This window comes from Pogonomyrmex barbatus, unplaced genomic scaffold (assembly GCF_055798465.1).
Source record: "Pogonomyrmex barbatus isolate J1 unplaced genomic scaffold, ASM5579846v1 scaffold4, whole genome shotgun sequence".
In the NCBI taxonomy this organism is placed as follows: Eukaryota; Metazoa; Arthropoda; class Insecta; order Hymenoptera; family Formicidae; genus Pogonomyrmex; species Pogonomyrmex barbatus.
The window spans coordinates 10,164,098-10,187,880 of NW_028297138.1; the positions used below are offsets into that span (position 1 = coordinate 10,164,098).

Here is a 23,783-nt window from a genome sequence, read left to right on the forward strand (position 1 = left end):
TCAAGATACTGATTCGAAATCTATGCGCAATAAAACTCGCACCGATTATGATTCACTCGAACTATGATGAGTTCAATGAAAGACAATCGATACCGGTACTAATAATCCGTGGTTATATAGCTCGTAAATTAAAATTTGAGGTAACATTAATGTGCCACTGATTAAAACAAGCCACTTGCCAGCTTACGTCACGCTTTCGAGGTACACGATTGCGCGCGTATGTTCATACGCAGAAAGACACACCCTGATTCATACATATACATATACATGTTTAAATAAGATACATATACACGTATCTGTTGCCAATTATTAGAACCGTTAGATTAGAGCAGAAACAATCATGGTCACGACTCTTTTTTCGTTCGATGTTAATCATATGTACGTCGATACGCACCGATATCAAAGCAACGATCAAAATACGCTTGTAAAATGCCTTTATTATTATTGAGTACTATATTTTGTTACATTTATTGCAGATAGCATATAGATATTATTAATATTATGGATTCTATTAAATTACGCGTAAGCCGCATATATATTATTATATAATTATATTGTATTATTATATATTATTATATAAAATCTTATTATTATTATTTTTATACACGAGAATGAGAGTGTCTGTACTCATGAGTGAGAATGCAAATAATGCAGAGAGAGAAAGAAAGCGAAAAACGAAAAAGCAACCGAGAGAAAGAGCGTGCATGAATGGAATAATTCAGAGTGCCTGTGTATGGAAACGCCAGAGGACGTAAGAGAGAAAAAAATAGATAGAATTTATATGAAATCAATCTCTACAAGATAGATCTACGAGACCAAGACCGTTGGTTAGCTTTAGTCCATGACATTTTCTCGCGTAATCATAACATCCCCCCCTTTCATCTCCCCCGTGCCCCTTAACTACAGCCGTTGCATCTCGTAAATGAGGTAGAAAATAGGTTTTACGTGAACAAACGGTTGTACCTTTCTCATCAAGCCATTTTATTATAATAGTATCATCTTTTTATTATCCTTACGATTATTGATATTATATCTACGTTATAAAAAAAAGCCGGACGGATTGGCGTCATCACGAGGGAACGTCGAGCGTCGATGCCAAATGTCGCCAGTGGCAAACGAAAATTGCGAATTGTCTGTCTGTCATCTTCTTGACTTTTCCGAAGCTTGCAGGGTTGCGTGTGTGAATGCGATCGCGTTCTCTCGCGATGGTTTCTTAAACCGTCTCAATATCGTACTTAAACGACGTAAATGGCGACGTGGAACAAGCCCGCGGATCTTAGATTTATTGTTAGAAATAGAGGAATGTATTAAAAAAAAAAAAGTCCGGTTGCTAGACCGGATCGAGAGCGCCCTGATGAAGTCGGAAGCGAGAGCTATTGAAGAACGCCGAGAGTACGATTGTTTTATTACCGTCGCGTTGTCTTGCCATCGTGAGATTGTGCCAGAGGTGATATTATATTATTATTATGATGTTTATTGCAACAATAAATATTATATTAGTACGTTTTATAAATCGTATCTCCTTCACTGTTAAATATAAACTATCATTATCTTCATCGCTGCATTAAGAACGATTATTATTTTTTATGTTATTAACATTAAGCGACAAATCTAAAAAATCCTATTGAAGAAATTGAAATATCGAGAGGAAAACAAAGAGGAAACTTATTAACAAAGAGGAAAATTATTAACAAAGAGGAAAATTTATAAAAATTAATTGATAAATATAATAATATATATGAAAAAATTTATTAGGCATATTGAATGAAATAATTGAGAACAATAAACGGAAGATAATTATAAAAATACAAGAAATAGAAACAATGGACATGTGACATTCTCCGAAACGAAAAAAATTATAATAATGTAAAAATCATTTATCTGTTATCATTTATTATTTATATGTTAAATGACAGAGTGACGGTATTTTTGTTTTCGCATTTTAAAGCGTATTGTGTAATCATATTATTTTGCGCACGTATTTTTACATATATGTTTTTCACATCAGAATATCAATCATCTTTGTAGTCACTGATTCGATGACATACGATAGCAATTCGTTCTCCAGAGTCCTCATTAGCATAAGCATGATTCAATGCCTCATTTCATTATACAGAGGTCCGTGATACATACGCAAGATAAAAAAATCGCGATCACATTAGCATAATACAGTAGATGCTTATCAAAGCTTAAAAAGAATCTTAAACAATTTTGTCCGCCCATCAACAAAAGACTAAAGACTATTAAAATCGTACACCAACGATAGAACTATAATTTTTAACAAATCAGAAAAATTATAAAATATATACAGAGCATAACAATTATGATATTCGAATCTATCATTGCTTTCGTCATTCGCCTATAAAAGTCGCGAATTCTCGCTTTGTCTCGTTTCACACAGCGCTGAGGAGATCGCGAAGCAACGCCTGAAGGAAACCTGTTGGCGAGGAATTCAGAAGGAAAAAAAAGGGAATCCCGAGCGTGGAAACCCATAAGGAGAGATAAAGAAGATTCCACGTCTTAGAGAAAGAACGAAGGGAGTGCACCATAAAATCAGTGACGGAGAACATCGGATCGTTTTCAGAAGGGTTCGCATTTCACGGCTGACGTTCTTTAACGAGCTGTTCCCCAGCCGACACTTCGATGGAATCGCTTATCCGAAAAAGCCTGACATGACAGATCCAATACGATTAGCACAAAACAAGCGTGTGACGTTATCCCGTGCTAAATCGACTAACGGAACGCGATCTGAATGATGTGTATTCAACTCCGATGACAGAAGGATTACATTTAATCCCGATCAATCATGAATCCGATATAATTACGATGATCATCGATAAGAAGGAAGTTGATTAATTTCAGTTCACAAATACAATTTGCAAATTCGCCAAAAAGTAGATGATTTCTCAATAATGAAATTAACAGATAAATTTTAATACAAATCTATAATAAATTTTCTCATTTGGTCAAGAAAGTTTCTCAGAAAAATTATTTCCTATACGAGTTTTATGAAAAGTAACTCTTCTTCTAAAAATACAAACACAGAAAAATTGATAATTAAAAATATGATATAGATAATTTAAATAATAATATATAATTATATATAATTTAGAAAAATTAACAATTTTCCAAAAAATTAAATTTTTTTTAAATTTATCTATATTTTGTGAAGTTAATCATTTATTTCTCGAAAGTACTCGTTAGAGTGAAAACCTCGCGTTTCTCTATGAGATATGGGAACTCGATCAGTTTGCAAATAAAAACTGCAAAGAGGAATTAATTGGCGCCTTGATTACGGGATGCAGCTCGCGTATTTCTTCGGACACAAGAAGGAATAGGAAGACGGAGAGTGTAAGTGGTTACGGCGCGACTTAGTCAGGCGACTATCATCGTCAGCTAGAAGTCAGCTGGTGTGTATGCAAGCATCATGGCAATCCGTGCGAGAATCCAAGACCTTGTAGGGTCACTGGCCCTGACGTGAATTATAGTTCTTAGGCGTAGTATTTGTGTTTTATCTCTTTTGTCCACGCGATGGAAACACATATCGATCGGCTGCGTGAAGCATATTTTGCGAAACTGATCTATGAATACGCAATGGATTTCTAGCACGGTTTTGAAGAGCGCGTCTCTATGTCGAAAAACTTCTTGTATAAGAAGTCTTTCAAAAACACGAAATTTAAATTTCTCGAGGAATTAGTTCCTCGCAGATTCCACGTCTCAAGACAGTATTTCAGTAAAATATTTCACAAAATGATCAATAAAGTTGCTCATCAGCGAATGACATTTCACAATTCCTTGATATATAGGTAGGTCTGCTTCTTAAATTAACAAGTTTTGTTTGCATATCAATGCAAATATCAACAAATAAACACGCACTAAAACATGAATCAATTTTAATAAATTCAATAAAAAGATTGGGATCTCCGAAACTACTTATAAATATAAATTAATGTGCTGTAGAAATAATATATACTTTAAATTTATATAAATCTTTTCGTTTACATCGGCTCTACAAATTGTTATTGTTTTCAATATATATAACTTTTCTAACAAAGATATATGTGTAATTTCAAGTTCAATTGAAATCAATTTAATTACATCAATAGTTAATAAGAAATCAATTGTAATTTCAGTAACAGGATCTAACAACGTATATTCACAAGCATTCATACGTATAACTTTTATAGCATTATGAAAGTGAAGCCGTTTTATTGTCTACTCCGTTACATCGCGTCATGGGTGCTAACAGGAATATATAAAAGGAAATAAATTTCTGCTTGTAATATTATTATCCATGACCGGTACAAAGTATTCCATGTGTTTATATATGTTGTACTAATAAAAGATAATTAGTATGTAACTCATTTCAAATATATTCCTAAATAAGTAAAATAAGTAAAATAATTTCATCAAAATTCAAGAGAACTTCATTTAGAACTGTACGCTTTTTAATCCTTTTATCTATCAGACGACAATTCTTGTTTTCTTTCATAGACTCTTTCTCTCAAATGACGTAGTTAGAACAGCAACAAACGACTTCGATATTTCTTGGTTAATTACGAGCAACCCCGGCCCAACCGGTTTGCATGTTTTGGAGGAAGGATTTCGCCAGCAAGGTCCAGTAATATTACAACGGCGTCACTAGGAAATCTTGAACTCGATTTTACATACGCGCGTTAAACATCTGACACATCGCACACCGCTGAATATTCTCGTAATAATAGGGTCAACGACTTGAACTGAGAATATTGAACTTTCTTGTCAATCTCTCTTGAGGATTTTATGAATCGATAAGAAATATAAATTTGATAGATGAGATGTACGCGCCAAATGTGTGGCAGATATACAAAATGAAGTTAGTTAAGAACCGTGTCTCCCCGTGCCACCCACAATCGCTTCTCATTGCTGGACTTTATGATAATACGCGTGTATTTTCGGCAGAGTCCGGTTTGGCGAGTTAGACACTAACCCGCTGTCTTTATCGATTACTGAGCCCTGTTTTGCGAGCGACAAAAAAAGGTTTTATCTCTTCGAGATGTCGACAGTAAGTGGTTATTAACCGTTCAAAGAACGCACGAACTAAAATCGCTCTTCCTCTCTCCACCCTTTAGGACGCGGTTCGTCGACCTAGGTATCGCGATCCTGACGTACACTTCAAGGTCCTCCGCGTTCTTCGCTCTCCCGCAGAAGGTACTGTTTATACATCCTCCGCGAAAGATCTCGTCCCAATGGACTGTTTCTAGCGAAACAGAAACTTCCCTACGATGTGCAAAAAAATAAAGCACTTTTTGTGCGATTCATTCGTTTTCGAGAGTCGTAAAAGACATCGTAAAATCATCCTCCGTTATTTCATCAGATAATTAAATCCAATAAATATATTTTTTGTCACTTCTTTATCATTTTATTATATGTCAGAGTATATTATTGCACAATGTTGTTGAATGAATGAATACAAGTCAAGTGCGCAGCAGGCAAAAGTTGAAGGTAGAAGAGAGGCAAGATCACAGCATGTATGAGGGAAAGGGGATTCTATATTCACCGTCGGCGGAAGGAAATGCATAAATACGTAGCATCGAGATAGACTACGAGGCTGGGATCACGCGATAAGCAAGTTCACGGCCGTCCCTTACGTGCAGCCTTCTCTTCAAGGCATCTTCAAGGCCAAGGCACGAAGGATCGTGCTCTCTATGCAAATGCCATTGCGCGGCGTGTTGAACACGAATCGCACGATAGAAGACCGATCGAGCGTGATCCGGTTCCATCATACAGCTTACATAATCGAGATAACTTAAGTCCCATTCACGGACAGACGCTATCCCCGTCCCCGCGTTGTATATATACTCCAGCGAATTTTTTCAGAACAACCTCCCCTCGAGTAATCACGTGGAAATTAGAATTACAATTGCGAAATGAGTATTACTGTGAAAGACTGTGAAAAAAGCTTTTTTATAATACATATAATAAATAAATAAATAAATAAATGCTGTATAATAAATGCATTTGCAATATTTTAGTTCCAAAGAAGACAAATCTGAAAAATCTGAATAATAAAATATAATAAAATTCACGCTTCGTATTTTGAATTTGAATTTAAAATAATCTCTACCTACTTTCTGGCTTTCTTATTACACAATTTAAAAATTAAAAAAAAGGATTTAATTTCAGGTTGTTCTAAATTAATCAGCTATGATAAAATCAGTCCACTTTGCGAGCATCGGATTGAAATAATTATTTTGCGTGCATCACCATAGGGAGACCATATTTGATCTCTATCCTGCCTGCTTTCTGCGCCCTATCCTCTACCCTGCGGCCATCGAGGTGTTGATAAAAGAGCAAGAGAAGAAAGGTGCGCGAGAAACACCTCGTGCGTTGTATCGAGGAGGAGGGCGAGCCCGTTATAAGCTCGAGCAGCGGCTATTCAGCAGCTTAGGCGGCCTAGAAGTCGACAAGGTCTCCGTCGTTGATTCGCGCACATAAATCTTGTACTCGGGCTCCTAAATCTTATTACCCCTCCGCGCATCGTTCGTTGTTTCTTCTTGTGGTATATAATTGAGTTCTTTACACGCAATACTTACTACATACTTCTAATAGTTCGGGGTATGAATAATTGGTCACACAGACCATCACTGTTCGCGATGCTGGTGCTGGTGCTCGTGATACAGGTAATTGCGACGATCGTATCCGCGACGGCTATCGGGCCCTTATCCAGATCATTGAATTTTGATAATGTTCACTCGGAGGAGGATGATAACGCCGTCGTCGTCGAAGGTCAGTATCAATTGTCAAATATGTTTTGTATGCGCTTTTCATCCAGATGCCGATTAAATTTCTGCTCTCATGACACATGTTTATCTACATTTGTTGGAGATATCCTATGATGCGTTTCAATAACTTTAGCTGAGAGATATATTGAAAATCCTGCAAATTTGAATCAATTTCGTATAAAAGATGTACATGCAAAACTAGATGAAAATTAATTTCAAATACTAGTACGAAGACTTTAACTACCATTGATCAACAATAAAGAAGAGACATAGAATACTATTATTTTCGAGTTTTATTTTGCGTTAATAAGAATTCTATTTATAATTTATTTTAATGATATGTAGCGAAAAATATATTTAAAAAAAATTTTTAATTCTTTTAATTTTTAATTCTCTTGGTTTTTTTCAAAAATTAAAATTAAAACAACTTAGCGGAAAAAAATTTCTGGATATCATGTTTGTTAAAATATCAATGTCTATCTTAATGTATATTTTAGGCTAGATTGAACAAACTTGTTCTTTTCCTCTGTAAGTCTTATATTATCAATTATAATTATGATAATCATTAATAAGAAAAAAAAAACACTGTTTCTATATGGTTTTTTTATTCAAATTCTATCATGCTTTTTGTTTTCTTTATCGATGATTGTGAAATCTTTAAATACATGCAAAATATATATTGGGCACCGATTGACGAATAATTATTCGCGCGTCCCATACACGGCAACCGGAAGTTCTCCCCGCACGCACAAACCTCACCTTCAATACATGTGCACCTGTGTGTCTCGCATAGGTCAGCGAACTCACTGCTAAGTATCTCGATGGAATTTTATTATGACGTTCCGATCATTTATTGCATAAAACGAATTTGACACAGACAACTACATTAAGTCGCTTTAAAGATAAATTATTCGCTTTTATATATTTCTCTTAATACAACTTTTTCACAAAATTATATAAAAAATAAAAATATTTCTTAGCATTTTTTATTTTTATAATTTTTAATTTTTATTGTTAATTAATTTACGAGCAAAATATGTACAATTAAAAAGAAATATTTATTTTTAATATAAATATATGCTCTAAGTTTTCGCGAACTTCGATTAAAAATTACAAAATGACTTCAATTTTATTGCAACTTCTTCTAATTCTGTTTGACATCAGAAAAACACACACGTCACGTATATTAATGTATCCGGACATTAATGCATCTACATGCTAAAGCACAAGTATTCTCGAGTACGTGTTGAGATAAACATGCTCGATGCATTCTGATTTTGCGATGGTGAATACGATAATGTAGACACTTTAACGGATAAAGATAGAGGAAACAAATTTAAATAAATCTCGTTAAAAATTTAATTAAAATAATGTATAGCTAGTGTGATAGAAAAAAAATCAGTCATCATAAATGATTAACAATGACAAAATATGTAAATAATTAAATAAATGAAAGAAAAAAAAAAAAATAATAATTGAAATAAAAAAAAACCAAATAATTGAAAGAAAAAAAAACTGAAGCAAATAATTGAAAGAAAAAAAAACTGAAGCTATACACTGAAATAACAAATTATCATATATGAAATGTTCTCCAACAAAAATTTTTTATCTTCTACTTTATAAAAATATAAATTATGTGAAACTTCAATTTGCAGCCGCGATTGATCCAGATCAATTTGGATCGAGAGATGGCCGGGGAATTCTTTGGAATGGAGCCACGACTCGCGAGACCTGTTTAACTTCGAAAGGCGAAGTCGGTCGTTGCACGACCTTCAAGGAGTGCTATCCGTACTTTAAAATTCCAGACCTCGGTGCCCTGGATGGTTGGGTTCTTGGTGTTTACGATACATGCAGTTATATTCGCGAGGATGGTAGTCCAAGTTTCGGGATATGTTGCTCAAATTTGAATCCTTTCGTCACACCCGGTCCCGACAACTGCGACAATCCTACAGTGGAACATCCGCTAGTAAGACATCTCACGTGTTCTCCAATTAAACGTTACAACTCCATGACCTAATATTAGCACACGCGTTCCCGTTCTACTCGTAGTAATCACTTTCGCTACTGGGAAGTCGTAAAAATTATACGTGATTCGAATTAAAGCCTATTAAATCCAGCCTCATGGAAAGTTATATCCCTGCCGCGTCGATTCGGTAATACGGTTTCACAAAAGATCATTTTACGGCCCGCGCTTTATTGCTTGGCATTCGCGCATTCCTTTCCTTCTGTCGCGCGCAATGCCGTAGTCACTCCTTTTATCTCCGCCTGTCCCTGAGAATCTTTATTTCCGCATTTAATTCGTTAATTAAATGAAATTAATCGAATTGTTTTAGGTGGAGGATAATAAAAAGAAGATCGAAGGGGACGTATCACGTCCTCAGGCTGCGCCTACTTGGCCACCGCCGATTCCCACACATCCGCCCGATCACACGATACCGCCACTTCCGACTCATCCACCTTCGCCAGGTCTGCCGACACTTTCCACTACATCAGACCCAACCACACTTAGCACTAGCACAAGCTCGAAAAAACCGAACGTCGCCACTACCTGGCCGACGAAGAAACCAACCTGGTGGGTCACCCCATCGACATCTACATCAACAACTGACAAGTCTCCTATCAGCAGTACCTCACAATGCGGTGCCAAGAATGGCAATCAAGATCAAGAGCGTATCGTAGGAGGACATAACGCAGATCCAGGCGAATGGCCATGGATCTGCGCACTTTTCAATGCTGGACGACAATTCTGCGGTGGATCGCTGATCAACGACAAGCACGTACTGACAGCGGCGCATTGCGTTGCAAAGTGAGACCAATTTATTTATTATTTATTTCGCAAATTAAAGTAACGATGAAATTTGTTAATTGAAATTATGCAATATTTAAAATTATTTCCTTATTAACTGAAACATATCAAAATATTCCTTGTAATTAAATTATAATTTAGAAATCTTTTTTAACAAAAAAAATATTGCATTATTCCAGTATGAATTCTTGGGATGTCGCGAGGTTGACGGTACGTCTCGGTGATTACAATATCAAAACGAATACCGAGATTCGTCACATCGAGAGACGGGTGAAGAGAGTCGTGAGGCATCGAGGCTTTAATTCTCGTACGCTTTACAACGACGTGGCACTTCTTACGTTAAGCGAAGCTGTGGAATTTACAGAACAAATACGACCTATCTGTCTTCCTAGCGGATCACAATTGTATTCCGGCAAGACGGCGACTGTCATTGGATGGGGTTCTTTGAGAGAAAGTAAGAATAATTTTACGCTAAATGTGTTTTTAATTTGTGAATCGTTCAACAAGTAGTCACATCAAGAAAAGAACTTTTTGAACTGTTTGAATGTAGTCGAAGAAATATATAATTAACATTCATACCTTTTAAATATTCTCGTTTATATATTTTAGGAATCAATTTGCATAGTCATAGCAAGTGATTATTCATGAGATAAATTGTTTCTTTTGAAAAACATACTCACGCGCAATATATCTTGCAATAATTTGTCATGTTCAACTAGGTGGACCGCAACCAGCGATTTTACAAGAAGTTTCAGTGCCAGTATGGTCAAACAACGAGTGTAAATTGAAATATGGTTCAGCGGCACCGGGTGGTATAGTCGATAGCTTCCTGTGTGCTGGTCGAGCTGCTAAGGATTCATGCTCGGTTTGTAAAATTAATTTTTAATTGGATAAAATTTGTTAAGCTTGTAAGAAAAACTATAAATTATCTCATATGGATACTTATAAAATCAAACTTTATTAGAAAAATACTTATAAAAAAAATTATATTGCATTTACAGGGTGACAGTGGAGGTCCTTTAATGGTGAATGATGGTCGCTGGACGCAAGTCGGTATCGTATCATGGGGTATAGGATGCGGGAAAGGACAATATCCAGGAGTGTACACGCGAGTGACACACTTTTTGCCGTGGATTTATAAAAATTTAAAGTAGGAGATATGCTCCTTGCACATACTTACTGCCATGCTCTTTTCGCACCATCGCTGTTTCTTTGACGAAATGGATTGTCGAAGAGACGCGAAATCGATCGCACTCGCTTCGAAAAATGTGATAAAAACCGTCAAACCCTAACGTACCTAGAGCTTCATAGCTAGAGACATAGCTATTAAAAATACCCGCTTTCATAGTCGAAAGCGATAATATCGTCTCTTTTAAGAAAATTTGACATATCAGTCTTTTCTAAATTATATAATGCGATTTAAGTTCTTAAGTTCCATATCATCGCACTCTGTGTAATGATTTCCTCATCATTAAATAAAATCATCATCATCCATCTACTATAGAAGTGAGCAGACTTGATGATTACAAGTAGTAACAAAATATTTTATATTTTATATTGCTATACATATACACAAGTATATAAAAAATAAAGTTATACATAGTAACGATTTCGACATTATAGGCTTTTGTTTCTGCCACGTCTGCATGCGGTATGTCGAAGGCTATGTATCGCAATTACTTACATTCAATTGCTGCATAGTATTTCGTGCTGGAAAAAAAAAGAATTCTTCTGTTATAGTAGCCATTATCAACGGGCCATTATTAACGTCGTTTAAAAAATAATACCGCGTAAGAGTAGTATTAAAAACTAATTTTAAAATATTTTTATCTTTTCAATAGGAAACTATAAAACTCTTTCTATTCGGAACTATTCGAAATCTTATCTCGTTCATACTAAATGACAATGTGTTCTTTATATTTTGACAGCTATATATTAATAACCTACTTAGATATTTTCAATTTGCATTTTGATAAAAATTTATGTTTTATAATACTTAATGTCTTAATAAATGGGGTCACGAAATGAGATCACACTCGAAATCGAGTTGTGATTAAGATAGAGAATGTCTTAATCTTCATATTACACGGTATTGTTTCTGAAACGACAATATGATATGATAACCGGAATAAACGTACTCTGAAAATAGAACGTATCGTAGTTATCGTCCGGCTGCGGGATAAACGGGGGCACCGCTCTCAACGGCTCATCCCAGGGAAATTCACAGAAAAGAGTCATGTTGCGCACCTCCCTCGCTGTGGGACGAGAAGCTTGATCCAAAGTGAGCAGCGCATCGATGGCATTGGTCGCCGCCAATGATAAAGCCTCCTCGTCCTCGGGCCATGGCACGTCACGCGCGAGAATGTTTGCAAACACTGCCTGTGGCGTTTCGTCGTTAAACGGTGGAAGACCCGTACAGAACTCGTACAGACAAACGCCCAATGCCCACCAATCGACGGCCGGTCCGTGACCCTGCTTGAGCAACAACTCCGGGGCGAGGTAATCGGGCGTGCCGAGAATACGATCGTCCGATCTGTTGACGCCACCCTGACCGCCTCTTCTGACGGACTTGGGCGTTCTATACGGCGTGTAACAATTGCCTGACGTCGCGGGTGTCTTGATAGGCGAGATACCTTGAGGCGAGCGATGACCCTCGGACGTACTGTCCGAGTCCACGTGCGGATCGTGAGCGGAATGCGAAACGGACGACGGTGGTAAACGAAATCTCGTCTTGATCAAAGTTCTCGTATCGTCCTCTTCTTGATGCTCTTCCTGTTTCTCCTTACGATCTCTTTGTCTAGCAGAAGACACCGGAGTGCTGAAGGCTACTCTACCTGTAGATCCAGTATTCTGTTCGGTATCCTGATTCGGTGTTCTACTTCCGTCATTCTCTGCCAAATTAATCGTAATGTTCGCTGCTTTTGTGGACACCAAAATCATGTTGTTCGTCGGACTTGCATAGGGAAATACAGAGTCTCGGTTGTTTCTCTTAGGTGTCTTATCACCTTCCAAATCTATCGCGTCGATCTCGCATGTTAAGCCCGTTGTACCCGCGCCAGCTCGCTTTCTCTTCTTTGATCCCCGAATCATGAATGAATTCGTGCAAGTACTCACAGGACTGGTATGTTCGAGAGAGCGCTGTTGCGAATGCTCAGCCTCGAGCGTAGATTCATCTCTCTCTTCTTCCTCTTCCTCTACATTCTGATCCGTACGGTTACTCATTTGCGTGCTAGACGACGCTTCGCAAGTATGATAGCTGTTAGAACTGTCGATACCATTCTCGTGCTTTTCAATGGTGTCTTCGCCCTCTTCTATACTTTGTTCCTCATTACTTTGCTCAAAATGTAAATCTTCCGCTGATTGGAAAGGCGTGACGCCGGATATCCGAGAATAATCTCCAGATGCAGCGGATGATATAACCGAATTCGGCGACATATGTTCTCCGGATTTAGGATTGCAATTCTTTTGTAGCGCGAAAAGTAAGTTCATGGCTGGTGTGCTTCTGTTACTGAGATTCGATTCACAGATAGATTTTTGGCCAGAACCGAAGGATAGGTGAGACGTTAGCGAGAGCAGTTGGCCAGGTGTCCTGGCGCATAGGCTGGGAGTCATAGAATTTACTAGGTCCGATATTTCGAGATCCCTGTGCAAGGATGATATCTTACTAAGTCCGAAGTCTGTGAGTTTAACATGTCCTTCGCGCGAGAGAAGCATATTGTCAGGTTTAAGATCCCTGTGCACGATACCGTGTGAGTGAAGATACTCAAGCGCCAGACAAACTTCCGCCGTATAAAATGCCGCCATGGACTCCTCCATGAAGCCGTAAATGCCGAGCAGACTCTTGAGATCACCGCCCACCATATACTCCATGACTAGATAAACGCTGCTGATGGACTGCAGCGAATAAAAGAGTTGCACGCAATACGGACTACGAGTCAGAGCTAATGCATTCCGCTCAATTACCACTTGTGAAGCCATATTCTTATTTATCATCTCATTTTTCTTCATTACTTTAATCGCGTATATTTGTTCGGGATTGGCTTTTTTATATCCTAAAAATACTTTACCAAACGCTCCTCTACTTATCGGTTTTACTATCTTAAAATCTTGTATATCTGGCACCTAGCAAAGAGATTTAATAATATTAAATATATTACTTAAAGCATGTCTTTTTTATAAAAAAAAAATTATAAAATTAGCTAAATTATATTATAATATAAAATAAATTGCATGAATAAAACTAATAGATTGATATACATAATAACACAATATAAATTATTTTGTTTTAATAACATTACATTAATAACATTACATATTATCAATATCGCAGAAATATATTCAATGGACTATGCAAGCTAATATTTATTTTATTTCTTTATGTGCGTTTGTTATAAGATATAATTTGAATTAAAAAATAAAAATTGGAGGAATAAAATGTACTAAAATTTTTCTGAATTTTAGTTTGAAATTTAACTATAATGATTTAACAATAAACAAGTGTCCAGTAAAACTAGAACAGGCATACTCTTATTAACAATAAAAGGGCAATAAAATTTTTGTCCGATGATATATTAAATATTGTTTTCTGTATTATTATTGTCATATATCATGTCTATATTATAGTTTCGCGATTATCATATTTAAACGTATGCATTAGTATTAAACGTACGCATGGTCATAATTAGGTACAAATTCCTCTTATAATTATTAAAAACATATTAACATATAATAATAACTAGATAAGAGATAAATTAATAATAGCTAAATAGAAAATAAGCTAAAAAGATAATAATAATTAATAATTTTATATTGTATCTTGCAACTAAAATAATATATATATTAACACTCAAAAATATGTAAAATTATCAGTCTAATAATATCTTGAATATATTGACAACGCAACAAAGAGAGTCTTTCATAGAAACTAATAAGACTGACATTAAAAATTAGACTTTCATTAAAAGAAGTATCCAAGATAATTTTTATCCAAAGCACTGATTGTTCAAAGCACCATTTGTCCAGTTTTAAAAGTTACATATTTTGATCACAAAATATATAATAAAAAGATCAGAAATAAATATCAGAAATATAATATTTATAATATAATAGTTTTCAAGAATAGTTTTCAGAAATATAATAGTTTTCAACAGTGAATAGATTCTATTTAGTACTCCCAATTGACAGTTCTAAGAAAATTCATAATTTTTAAAGATAATAAAAGAACTTACCTTTGTGGTAGGATTAACAATCTTGGAAATGGTATTAAATATGGAATTGTTGATGTATTTCTCTTGTTGCGGCGTGCAATCTCCATTGTGACGTTCCGTCTCATTGTCGTTCCTGCAGACAGTCTCGACGTTTGCCTCATTCAAATAGATACTTTCCTCTGATTGTGATCCCGGCGAATCGGGTACGGATTCTTCCATTTACGGGGGGGGGGGAAGAAAAAGAGAGAAATTCAAAGCGAGAGAAGAGAGAAAACCGCGATGATGGAGACAACTTAACCTAAATGACACGGGCGCATGAACCCCTACGTTTTCGCCGGAGCTATTCGCTCGTGTATCGCCTCGATAAAAATCGTTTCCGTACCGCGAGTCGCTCTATCGTAATCATGATTCTCTTTCGCGTTATTTCACGCAGGAAACCGATCTCGAGAGCGAACTGTCATCTTCCAGATCAACACAGTTCCGTACGCGCGCACTGCCACGCGATGTCGGCCAACTTTAGAGCAGCGATCTGTCATGGTCGCCAACATGATCTCTTTACATTCGACAGAGCAAAGATTATTCTAAAAAGACTTGACATCTCAAAAATAACGTTATCTGTATCGATATTGAAAATCAGTTTTTTTTTTTTTTTTTTTAATAGAGGAGATCATAAATCTTATATTACTGAATACGCCTCTCCTTTAGATGAGGAAAGAGATGATAGATGTATCGTATCGGAAACGTTTCTTTCTGGGGAGATTAAATAAACAGGAGAAAATTATCGAGTATAGTAACTTTTAATGTTCATCGGTTGACTGCATCGAACGCGGTATTTAAACTTCGTAACGAAGTTCAGACAAGTTCCTGTCGTCACACGCTCATAATCTGATATATCAATCACACTCGTAACGGTGATATATCACGTCCTGAGTAAAATTGGCGCACTTGTCATCTACGATCACTAATAAGTCTTATTACATGAAACGTTGAGTTCGCAATTTGTTTTTCGGAGATTTGTGTTCGACGAGATAATGGCAGCGAAAGGAGCGAAAGCAGTGAAGAAAGCACCGAGAAAGAAGGGAGGTTATCAGATGCCCGATCCATTACCGGCCGGAGAGATTCTCACGGATTTATCTAAGAATCAATGGATCCTCGGCAAGTCGATCGGCATCGGCGGTTTTGGAGAGGTTTATTCTGGTAAAAATTCTATTACTGTTATATGTTACGTTGTGATCATGTCTATGTTATTATAAACATTAAAGTATTCAAAAAGAAAAACAGACGAGTTATGCAAAGAATGAACAGAAACCATGAGTTTTTTAATTATTAAAAAATTATAAAATAATAAAATAATTCATATATCGAACATGTAATAAGAATGATTGTATATGAATATGTATACGTTATAGATAAATTATTTGGTTTTGTCTTATATGATTGTCTTACATATTATCTCGTGTCTTTTATGGCTCACATTATATTTTTGAAATATATTTATGAATATTTTGATTATTGTATCTTGATTATTGCATAATTAATTGAGCATTGATTAATTACAGCGGCACGGTATTCTGGAAAAGTTCCCAAAGATTACCCCAATGTCATAAAAATAGTAAGTATTATATATCGTTACTGTTATTCTTTTTTTCTAATTTTTGTTCTAACTTCGTATTCTTTAAAATCTGTTTTAGGAACCACATGTCAATGGCCCGTTATTTGTAGAAATGCATTTTTATATGAGAAACTGTAAACCAGATGAAAGTAAATATTTAAAAGTTTTATTTTTATAATATTTTCTTTTATGATTAATCTCTCTAAAATTATAGTCTGTGCAATAATTAATGTTATCTGATTATATAATGAAATATTTGAGCAGTGGACATAGTATCTAGCACAGTATCTTTTTAGTTGATAACTGGCAGAAAAAAAAGAAACTTGCTGCACTGGGAATGCCTAGATATGTTGCTTCTGGAAGTCATGAATATAAAAATACAAAATATCGATTTTTGGTGATAGATCGATATGGAAAGGATTTATGGAAAATATTTGAAGAAAATAATAGACAGTTTCCAGAACATGTTGTATATAAATTAGCTTTACAAATAGTAAGGTAGCATTATAGTAAGATATTTGTAATAAATTTGTCGTAATAATTTATATTCTAAAAAAATTTCTAGCTAGATATATTAGAGTATATTCATCACAAAAACTATGTACATGCTGATATCAAAGGTGAAAATTTGTTACTGGATTTAAACTCCTACGATCAAGTTTATTTAGTCGACTTTGGTTTAGCTTCTCGCTGTACATCGAGTACTGAATTAAAAGTCGACCCAAAAAAGACACATAATGGTACTTTACAGTATACAAGTAGAGATGCTCATATGGGAGGTAAATAAGGAATTTAATGAAAAATAATAATTTGGATATTTAATGAAATTTATCTTTTGAGTATTAGAATAATTTTAAATAAATTCTTCGATTTTTTTTTTTAGTACCAACACGTCGTGGCGATATTGAAATATTAAGTTATAATATAATTTTGTGGTTATGTGGTTCACTACCGTGGGAAAAGTTACTCGATCCAGCTACAGTTCAGAAGGAAAAAGAAAAAGCCTTTGATAATATAGATGCTTTTTTAAATAAATGTTTTCATGGATCAATACCGCAAGCTGTACATAAATTCATGACTTTAGTCAACATAAAATTTAATGAAATACCATCTTATGAAAAGTTGAAAGAAACATTAATAACTGGTTTAAAAAAATTGGGCCATAAACCTGATGGAAAATTAAGATTAAACAGCATTGCTATGTCAACCCAATCGAGTACTCTTAAATCTACTCCACAAATAAAAAAAACTATAAATGGAGTGAGAAAAAGTCCCCGTACAAAACAGTTAGATATTTCAAGCACTCTAAAAAATTCAAGAAAAAGTACTATAGGTGTTATAATTGATAAAAAGCGTTGTAATAGAAAAGATATAGAAAAAGCATTAAATGATATGGATTCGGACGGTGAATATGATATTCAAATTCTTAAAAAAGCAAAAAAAAGGGGATCCACCGATAAAGCAAATAAGAAAATGAAAAATGCATCTCCATTACGCAATAGAAAAAAAATCCAAATCGAAAATGACTCTGAAGACTCTAAAGATGAATCCGAAAATGATTCTGATACAGAGGTAATTACAGCAATCTTTAAAAAATGAATGCGTACATAATTATTCTATAATCTATGAACATAATTATCTCGATTTAGTTTAATTTTCAGATTTATATTTTTATTATTAAAATACTTATTTTTGTTCCATATTCTAGCCTTTAGCAAAACGTTCAAATAAAATACGACAGAAAAGGCCGGTCACAAATAAAACAAAACGGAAGATGAAATCTTTAAATGATTCAGAAACAACATCTGAATCTGAGGTAATAAAATTTATGTATTTAATTAATGGATGGTATTTAATTAATGGATTTGTGTACATATTTTGTTAATTTAAAAAAATTTGTTAATTTAAAAAAATTAGATAAATATAATTATTAAATTAATAAAAATTAGATAAATATAATTAGAGAATAAATAATTAAGTAATGTATTTTCAATACATCTTTAGGTTATATCAAAAGGAACAAAGTCAAGACCTATTACGACCGCTCTTAGGAATAAAGTGACTCCCGCAAGTAGATTAAAATCCAAAAAAATAATACTTAATACTGATACTGAAACTCAATCAGATGAAGATATATTTGATGCATAATTTCAGGAACAATTAAAATTATAAATCACAAAGTACAATTATATATGGTGTTTATACTATAAAAATATGTAACTGTATAATTTGCATTTTATTCATATTTTTCTCATATGATTTCTTATACATTTGGTATTAACAATCACAAACGATATTATTTACATGTTGATCATATGATAGCAGTATTGTCTCAGATTTTGTATATATGTGAATAGTTTATAGAAATGAACAAAATTTAGATAAAAAATTATAAAATTATACAAATTGCTTGATACACTATTTTAGTAAAATAAAATGTTGAATATGTTCTTAAACGATGTTTATTTTCATATATGCTAAATATAACAAAGTTTTTAATATCTTTGCGTAGTTACAATAGTAGTAGTTACAATATAATCACATCAAAAATCAGGAAATTACGTCTATTTATTGGGAACAAGTATAAAATATATTAGAGGTCTTTTTATATGTTTTCAAATAATAAAAGTTCCAACATGAATTAACTGAAAAGTTATAACATTAAACTGCCTAAAAAGATTTTATATATAATTTACATATTGTACATATACACACACATACACATATATATATATATATATATATATATACGTATGTATATATACTTATCGAAATTTAAACTTGAGTATTCGAATTTCATGAATATTCATGATTACTAAATAAATTATAAATAACATTTTTCACATTTCTATTTTAAATATAACTAATATTTTTGTCAATACCCATCAAATATTATATAAGTAAAAAAGAGAAACGTAATTTCCTCATGTATGTATATGTATATATATATATATATATATAAAAGTTTTATATATTGCAAAGAACTAAGAAGATACTAATCAGAATTACAATTAGTATCTTTCAAGTCATTATTTTTTTAGCTTCTGAATTTGAGGGGCGCTTATTTTTACTTTTCCAGGTATATTTCTAGCTATTGTTTCATCTTTAATTGCCTTTAACAAATCCTTTTCACGTGAAGAAATTTCTTTGTCTCTGAGAAATACAGCTACAGCTGTCTTAGCAGCTTTTCCCCTCTTTCCAATTCCAGGTGTCAATTTCACCTTGAACCTAACATAAATATTGAAGTTTATCATGAATAAGAAATTATTAAGCATTTGATGCAATTACTTACTTATAATTTTGTAAGGTATTATAAGGTGCCACTACAGGCACCGCAAACAATAATTCGTCTTCTGAAAAAGGTTTTCCTGTTAATTGATCGAGCATGTCAACTTCAGGAATTGGACCTATGTCTTCATCATCAACATTATCTGGTATTTGTACAGGTTGTGATGGAATATTTGGTTTCGGATTTGTTTTTTTCTTTCCTTGTTGCTTTGGGCCCGATGGATCTTTAATTCTATTTTTTCTTTTATCTTCTTTAGCTGTACCTGCCGACTAATAATTAGGAAAAATAAAAATATTAAAATAAATGAAAAGAGCAAACCTTCATATAAAATTGAAAAAAAAGATAAAACCTGCAAGACAAGCATTGAAAGTCTTCTATCTTCCTCATCCTGATCTTTGTATTTTTCTCTCATCTTCTTTAACTTTCCTTTTTGTCCACGTTTTAATGCAGGTTGCTCTCCTTTTTTGTTATCATTTTCACTCTTATCATTCTTTTCAATCTTTTCTATTGGTTCTTTTGGATGTGTTTTTGATTTTACTTTTGTATGTTTTTCTGTAGTTGATGTATTCACTATGACAGGTTTATCATCTCCTAAATAAACTATATTTTCTTTTGTATCCTTTTGAGATTGTATCAAGGGTTGATTATTATCAACGTACAATTTTACTCTGTTTAATACAAGATTGCATTACATATAATTTGATTTTAATTATAATTGAAAATGTTATATCAACTTACTTTGGACCTGAAAGGTCAAGCTTAATTTGTGTATCAGGAAATTGATATTTCATGTCTTCTTTATCACTTTCTTCATATGCACCTTCTTTAGTAATAGTTAGTCTTATATTATTATCAATAGTATAAGAATCTGATTTCTCTCCCTCCTGGTCTTCCTCTTGAATTGGATTTAACATATCTTTGTTATCCAGATTTTCATCTAACATTAAAAATACAAGTTATTGAAAATATATTAATAATTAAGCAATAATTTCATTAAATGTTAGACGATTTACTACATTATTTACTTTCATCTGAATCGCCTTCTAATTCTATTTCCTTATCATCTTCAATTATTGAATCTGTTTTTTCACTTTCCTCGTCCAGGGTTTTTACTCTTCTCTCATCCTTATGTCGTTCTATAGAACTATCCTCCAGTCTAAACATGATACCCAATCCCATAATTAATTGACTTTGTGTAAGATAATTTTTTTTTCCACGTATCATGAAGGATCCGGTAGAAAGATATTCTCCAGTAGGCGCACTCTTGGATACTTGGTCATGGTGTACCCACCATGCACTAGCTATTACTTTCGAATCCCATGCTATACTATGAACATAATATATTAATCATGATTACAGTATAGTATTTGAAAATATATATGTAAATTTAAAATATGAAAATAAAGATCTATGCATCTGCATACCTATATGCAACGGCCATTGTACCTGCTTCTGCTAACGATTTTGGCGGAATAGGATTACCACTGGGATTTTTTATTACGACAGAACTGGCACCAGTTAAATCTGCATGAACATATAAATCTCCCGCTTTTAAATATCTTTTCACTATCAATTCATTCTGTTGTTGATCTCTTCCTCCAATCACTATAGATTTACACATATTAAAGTTTTTACAATAAAGTTTTAATAATAAATTATTAAAAGAAAAATCTACCTAAATAATTTTCAGACGTGATAAACCAATAAAATTTTTCAAACCAATATGTCTTCCTTAATTTATTAATAGTATGTATGGTTTGTACTTCTTTCAATGTTTGCTTTGTCTTTTTTTCCGCCGACTTTAAAGCTTTTCCCTGGGACTCAATTGTTTTTTGTTGCTTTTTTGCGGCTGACTTTTTTTGACTATAATATTTTTTGGCGTTACTGAATGCTGTATGAGCTAAATCGATGTCAATAATCATAGGCTTCAATTCAGATTCTTCGTCGCTATCTTCATAAGGATCATGCAATAATAAGGAAATATGATTTGTTTCTAGTTTTAATTGTTTTATAGCAGAAGCGACAGGATCACCTCTAGCTTGAGCTTCTTTTAATAAGATTTGAATATCCGGCCAAGACATTTGATTTGCTAAAGCACTTTGTATAGCTAATATAGCGTTATCTACTAAGACTTGATTTCTCGAAATTAATTCTGCTTTTTGTTTATCCAATTCTTGCGTTTTTTCTAATGTAATCAATCTCTGACTGTGATCCTTTCTTACTCTCTCTAATTTTTGTAAAGCCTCTTTTTCCTGTTGTAAAGCCTTTAAATCTATTTTCTGTCCTTCCATTGTAGAAAAATATTCATCCACTGCGGTGTCAAAAGAATCAAATTCCTTATATGGTTGATCTTTATTTTGTTCAAACAAGAAAGGATGAAATTCAATATTAGCAAATATAAAATCTTGTTTGCCATCTTGAGTTAGTTTTGATTCTTTTTTCTGTATAACATAGCCTTTCGAAATATTTTTCTTTGCATGATCTACCATATTATTTGCATCCTCAAGTGCTAGAATTAATCTTGGCATATCTTCAGTGATGTTAAAATCTTTACCGATTTTGCAACCAAGATTAAATCCGGCTTTAAGTAAAACGTGATCGATCACGGCTGAACCAAATTCTAACAACGGATTTAACACTTTTTTAAGACTATCCCCCTCTTTAGCTTTCTGAATATGCTCATGGATTACATTTATAGGAGGCATAGTTGTGAAATGTGCTCTGTCTAAAGGATATTTCTCCTTCACTGCGAATCTAGATTACATTATATGATTTTAATATCAATATTTTATATAGTAACATATTCATTTTACGTTATATACATTTTGTACATTTACCTAATTTTATCTCCCTCTGTATGTGGTCTTAACACATATAAAATTACCATCTCGTAATCAGTAAGAATTATATTTCCACGATCATATACTTCTAAAATTATATGATAGGCAGCTTCGCCACTTCCAAATTGTAATTTTACTATACGATCCATACCAACTTGGATAAGACTTTCTAATCTTTTATTCTTAAGATGTTTACGCATCTATAAAATTATATAAATCCTATAAGTATTCATTGTTATGGATAATAAGTACAATTGTTTCATGATTTAATATTATTATTATATACCTTCATAGAAAAACCTGAAGGAGCTACATTTTTTGGCCATTCGAAATTTGTAGTATGGATTCTATTACCGGATTCAAGTAGAAGAACACATTTTTCCTCGCTACGTTGAAGACGTATGAGATATGTTCGGTGATCTATATCGTATATTTGATTGACACGCATACCAATAAGCCTAAAAATAATTATATAAATGAAATAATTTAGGTATATAACAAAATTTAGAAAAATTGTTAACTTGTATTGTCTATTTATATTTATTGTCTAATTTATATTAATCATAATTAATAACTGCGAGTGATTGAAAAAGAGATTATAAAATTATGATTATATTTTGAAAATATATTACATATTTTGAAAAGTTGAACATTCTGATCATAACCTTAATATATTATTAAAACTTGAAATTATTTTTATCTCTGTCTTACCTCTGCAGTTCAGTTACTGAACATACAAGATCGTAAGTATTAAATCGTGTCTTCATTTTTAGGTAGATTTTGCTTCAACTTTGAGGAATATTTATCGAAAAGGAGTTTGATGTCTTCTGACAGTTATGCTGGCTTGTACAATGTGACGCTAGGTGTTTTCTCTGTCGGCTATAATTGGGAACACTCACGTATAATCAGTAAACAGACGTGTCATATACGCAAATAAAATATAAATTAACATTTAGCAAAAATTTTTTGCGAAATTAATCTTATCTATAAACCGTTTATCTGTTAAATTTTATTCGAGATATCTCTTTTCTCTCTCTAAATATTGAATATAGTTATCTCATCAGTAAGTATAAGAAATGCATTAAAAAAAAACAGAGAGAGAATAAGTATTATTAATTTTAGAAACAGAAAAGTAAGATATAAAGAAGTTGAATTTATATTTGTTACAAAAATCCATTATAAAAATTATTTTATGTGTTAATAAGAGCCTTAAAAAATCGAGTTATTTTAATAGCAATTTTATATATACACAAGCCAAATAGAGA

At 33.4% G+C, this 23,783-nt stretch overlaps 4 protein-coding genes across 4 annotated transcripts; 2 read left to right on the forward strand and 2 right to left on the reverse strand.

Moving 5' to 3' along the window:
- The first annotated feature begins 6,476 nt into the window (after positions 1-6,476).
- Positions 6,477-11,179, forward strand: LOC105423594 (uncharacterized). The gene is made up of 6 exons (XM_011633393.3): positions 6,477-6,768; positions 8,420-8,730; positions 9,098-9,570; positions 9,750-10,024; positions 10,290-10,435; positions 10,572-11,179. The coding sequence occupies exons 1-6, from the start codon at positions 6,600-6,602 to the stop codon at positions 10,722-10,724; spliced, it is 1,527 nt and encodes a 508-aa protein (XP_011631695.2). The 5' UTR covers positions 6,477-6,599; the 3' UTR covers positions 10,725-11,179.
- On the reverse strand, positions 11,094-15,305 carry gwl (serine/threonine-protein kinase greatwall). Its single transcript, XM_011633394.2, has 3 exons — positions 14,799-15,305; positions 11,709-13,692; positions 11,094-11,280 (listed from the first exon to the last, which is right to left on the reverse strand). The coding sequence occupies exons 1-3, from the start codon at positions 14,994-14,996 to the stop codon at positions 11,234-11,236; spliced, it is 2,229 nt and encodes a 742-aa protein (XP_011631696.1). The 5' UTR covers positions 14,997-15,305; the 3' UTR covers positions 11,094-11,233.
- A 167-nt stretch (positions 15,306-15,472) lies between these two features.
- LOC105423596 (serine/threonine-protein kinase VRK1) lies at positions 15,473-18,845 on the forward strand. The gene is made up of 8 exons (XM_011633395.3): positions 15,473-15,974; positions 16,337-16,389; positions 16,469-16,538; positions 16,686-16,882; positions 16,955-17,168; positions 17,273-17,961; positions 18,098-18,205; positions 18,394-18,845. Exons 1-8 carry the CDS (start codon positions 15,809-15,811, stop codon positions 18,535-18,537), a joined length of 1,641 nt encoding a protein of 546 aa, XP_011631697.2. The 5' UTR covers positions 15,473-15,808; the 3' UTR covers positions 18,538-18,845.
- Positions 18,607-23,420, reverse strand: Clbn (Nuclear export mediator factor NEMF homolog Clbn). Its single transcript, XM_011633396.3, has 10 exons — positions 23,230-23,420; positions 22,805-22,976; positions 22,516-22,718; positions 21,354-22,432; positions 21,103-21,283; positions 20,704-21,005; positions 20,417-20,615; positions 20,028-20,346; positions 19,682-19,947; positions 18,607-19,617 (listed from the first exon to the last, which is right to left on the reverse strand). Exons 1-10 carry the CDS (start codon positions 23,283-23,285, stop codon positions 19,419-19,421), a joined length of 2,976 nt encoding a protein of 991 aa, XP_011631698.2. The 5' UTR covers positions 23,286-23,420; the 3' UTR covers positions 18,607-19,418.
- Positions 23,421-23,783: the final 363 nt, after the last annotated feature.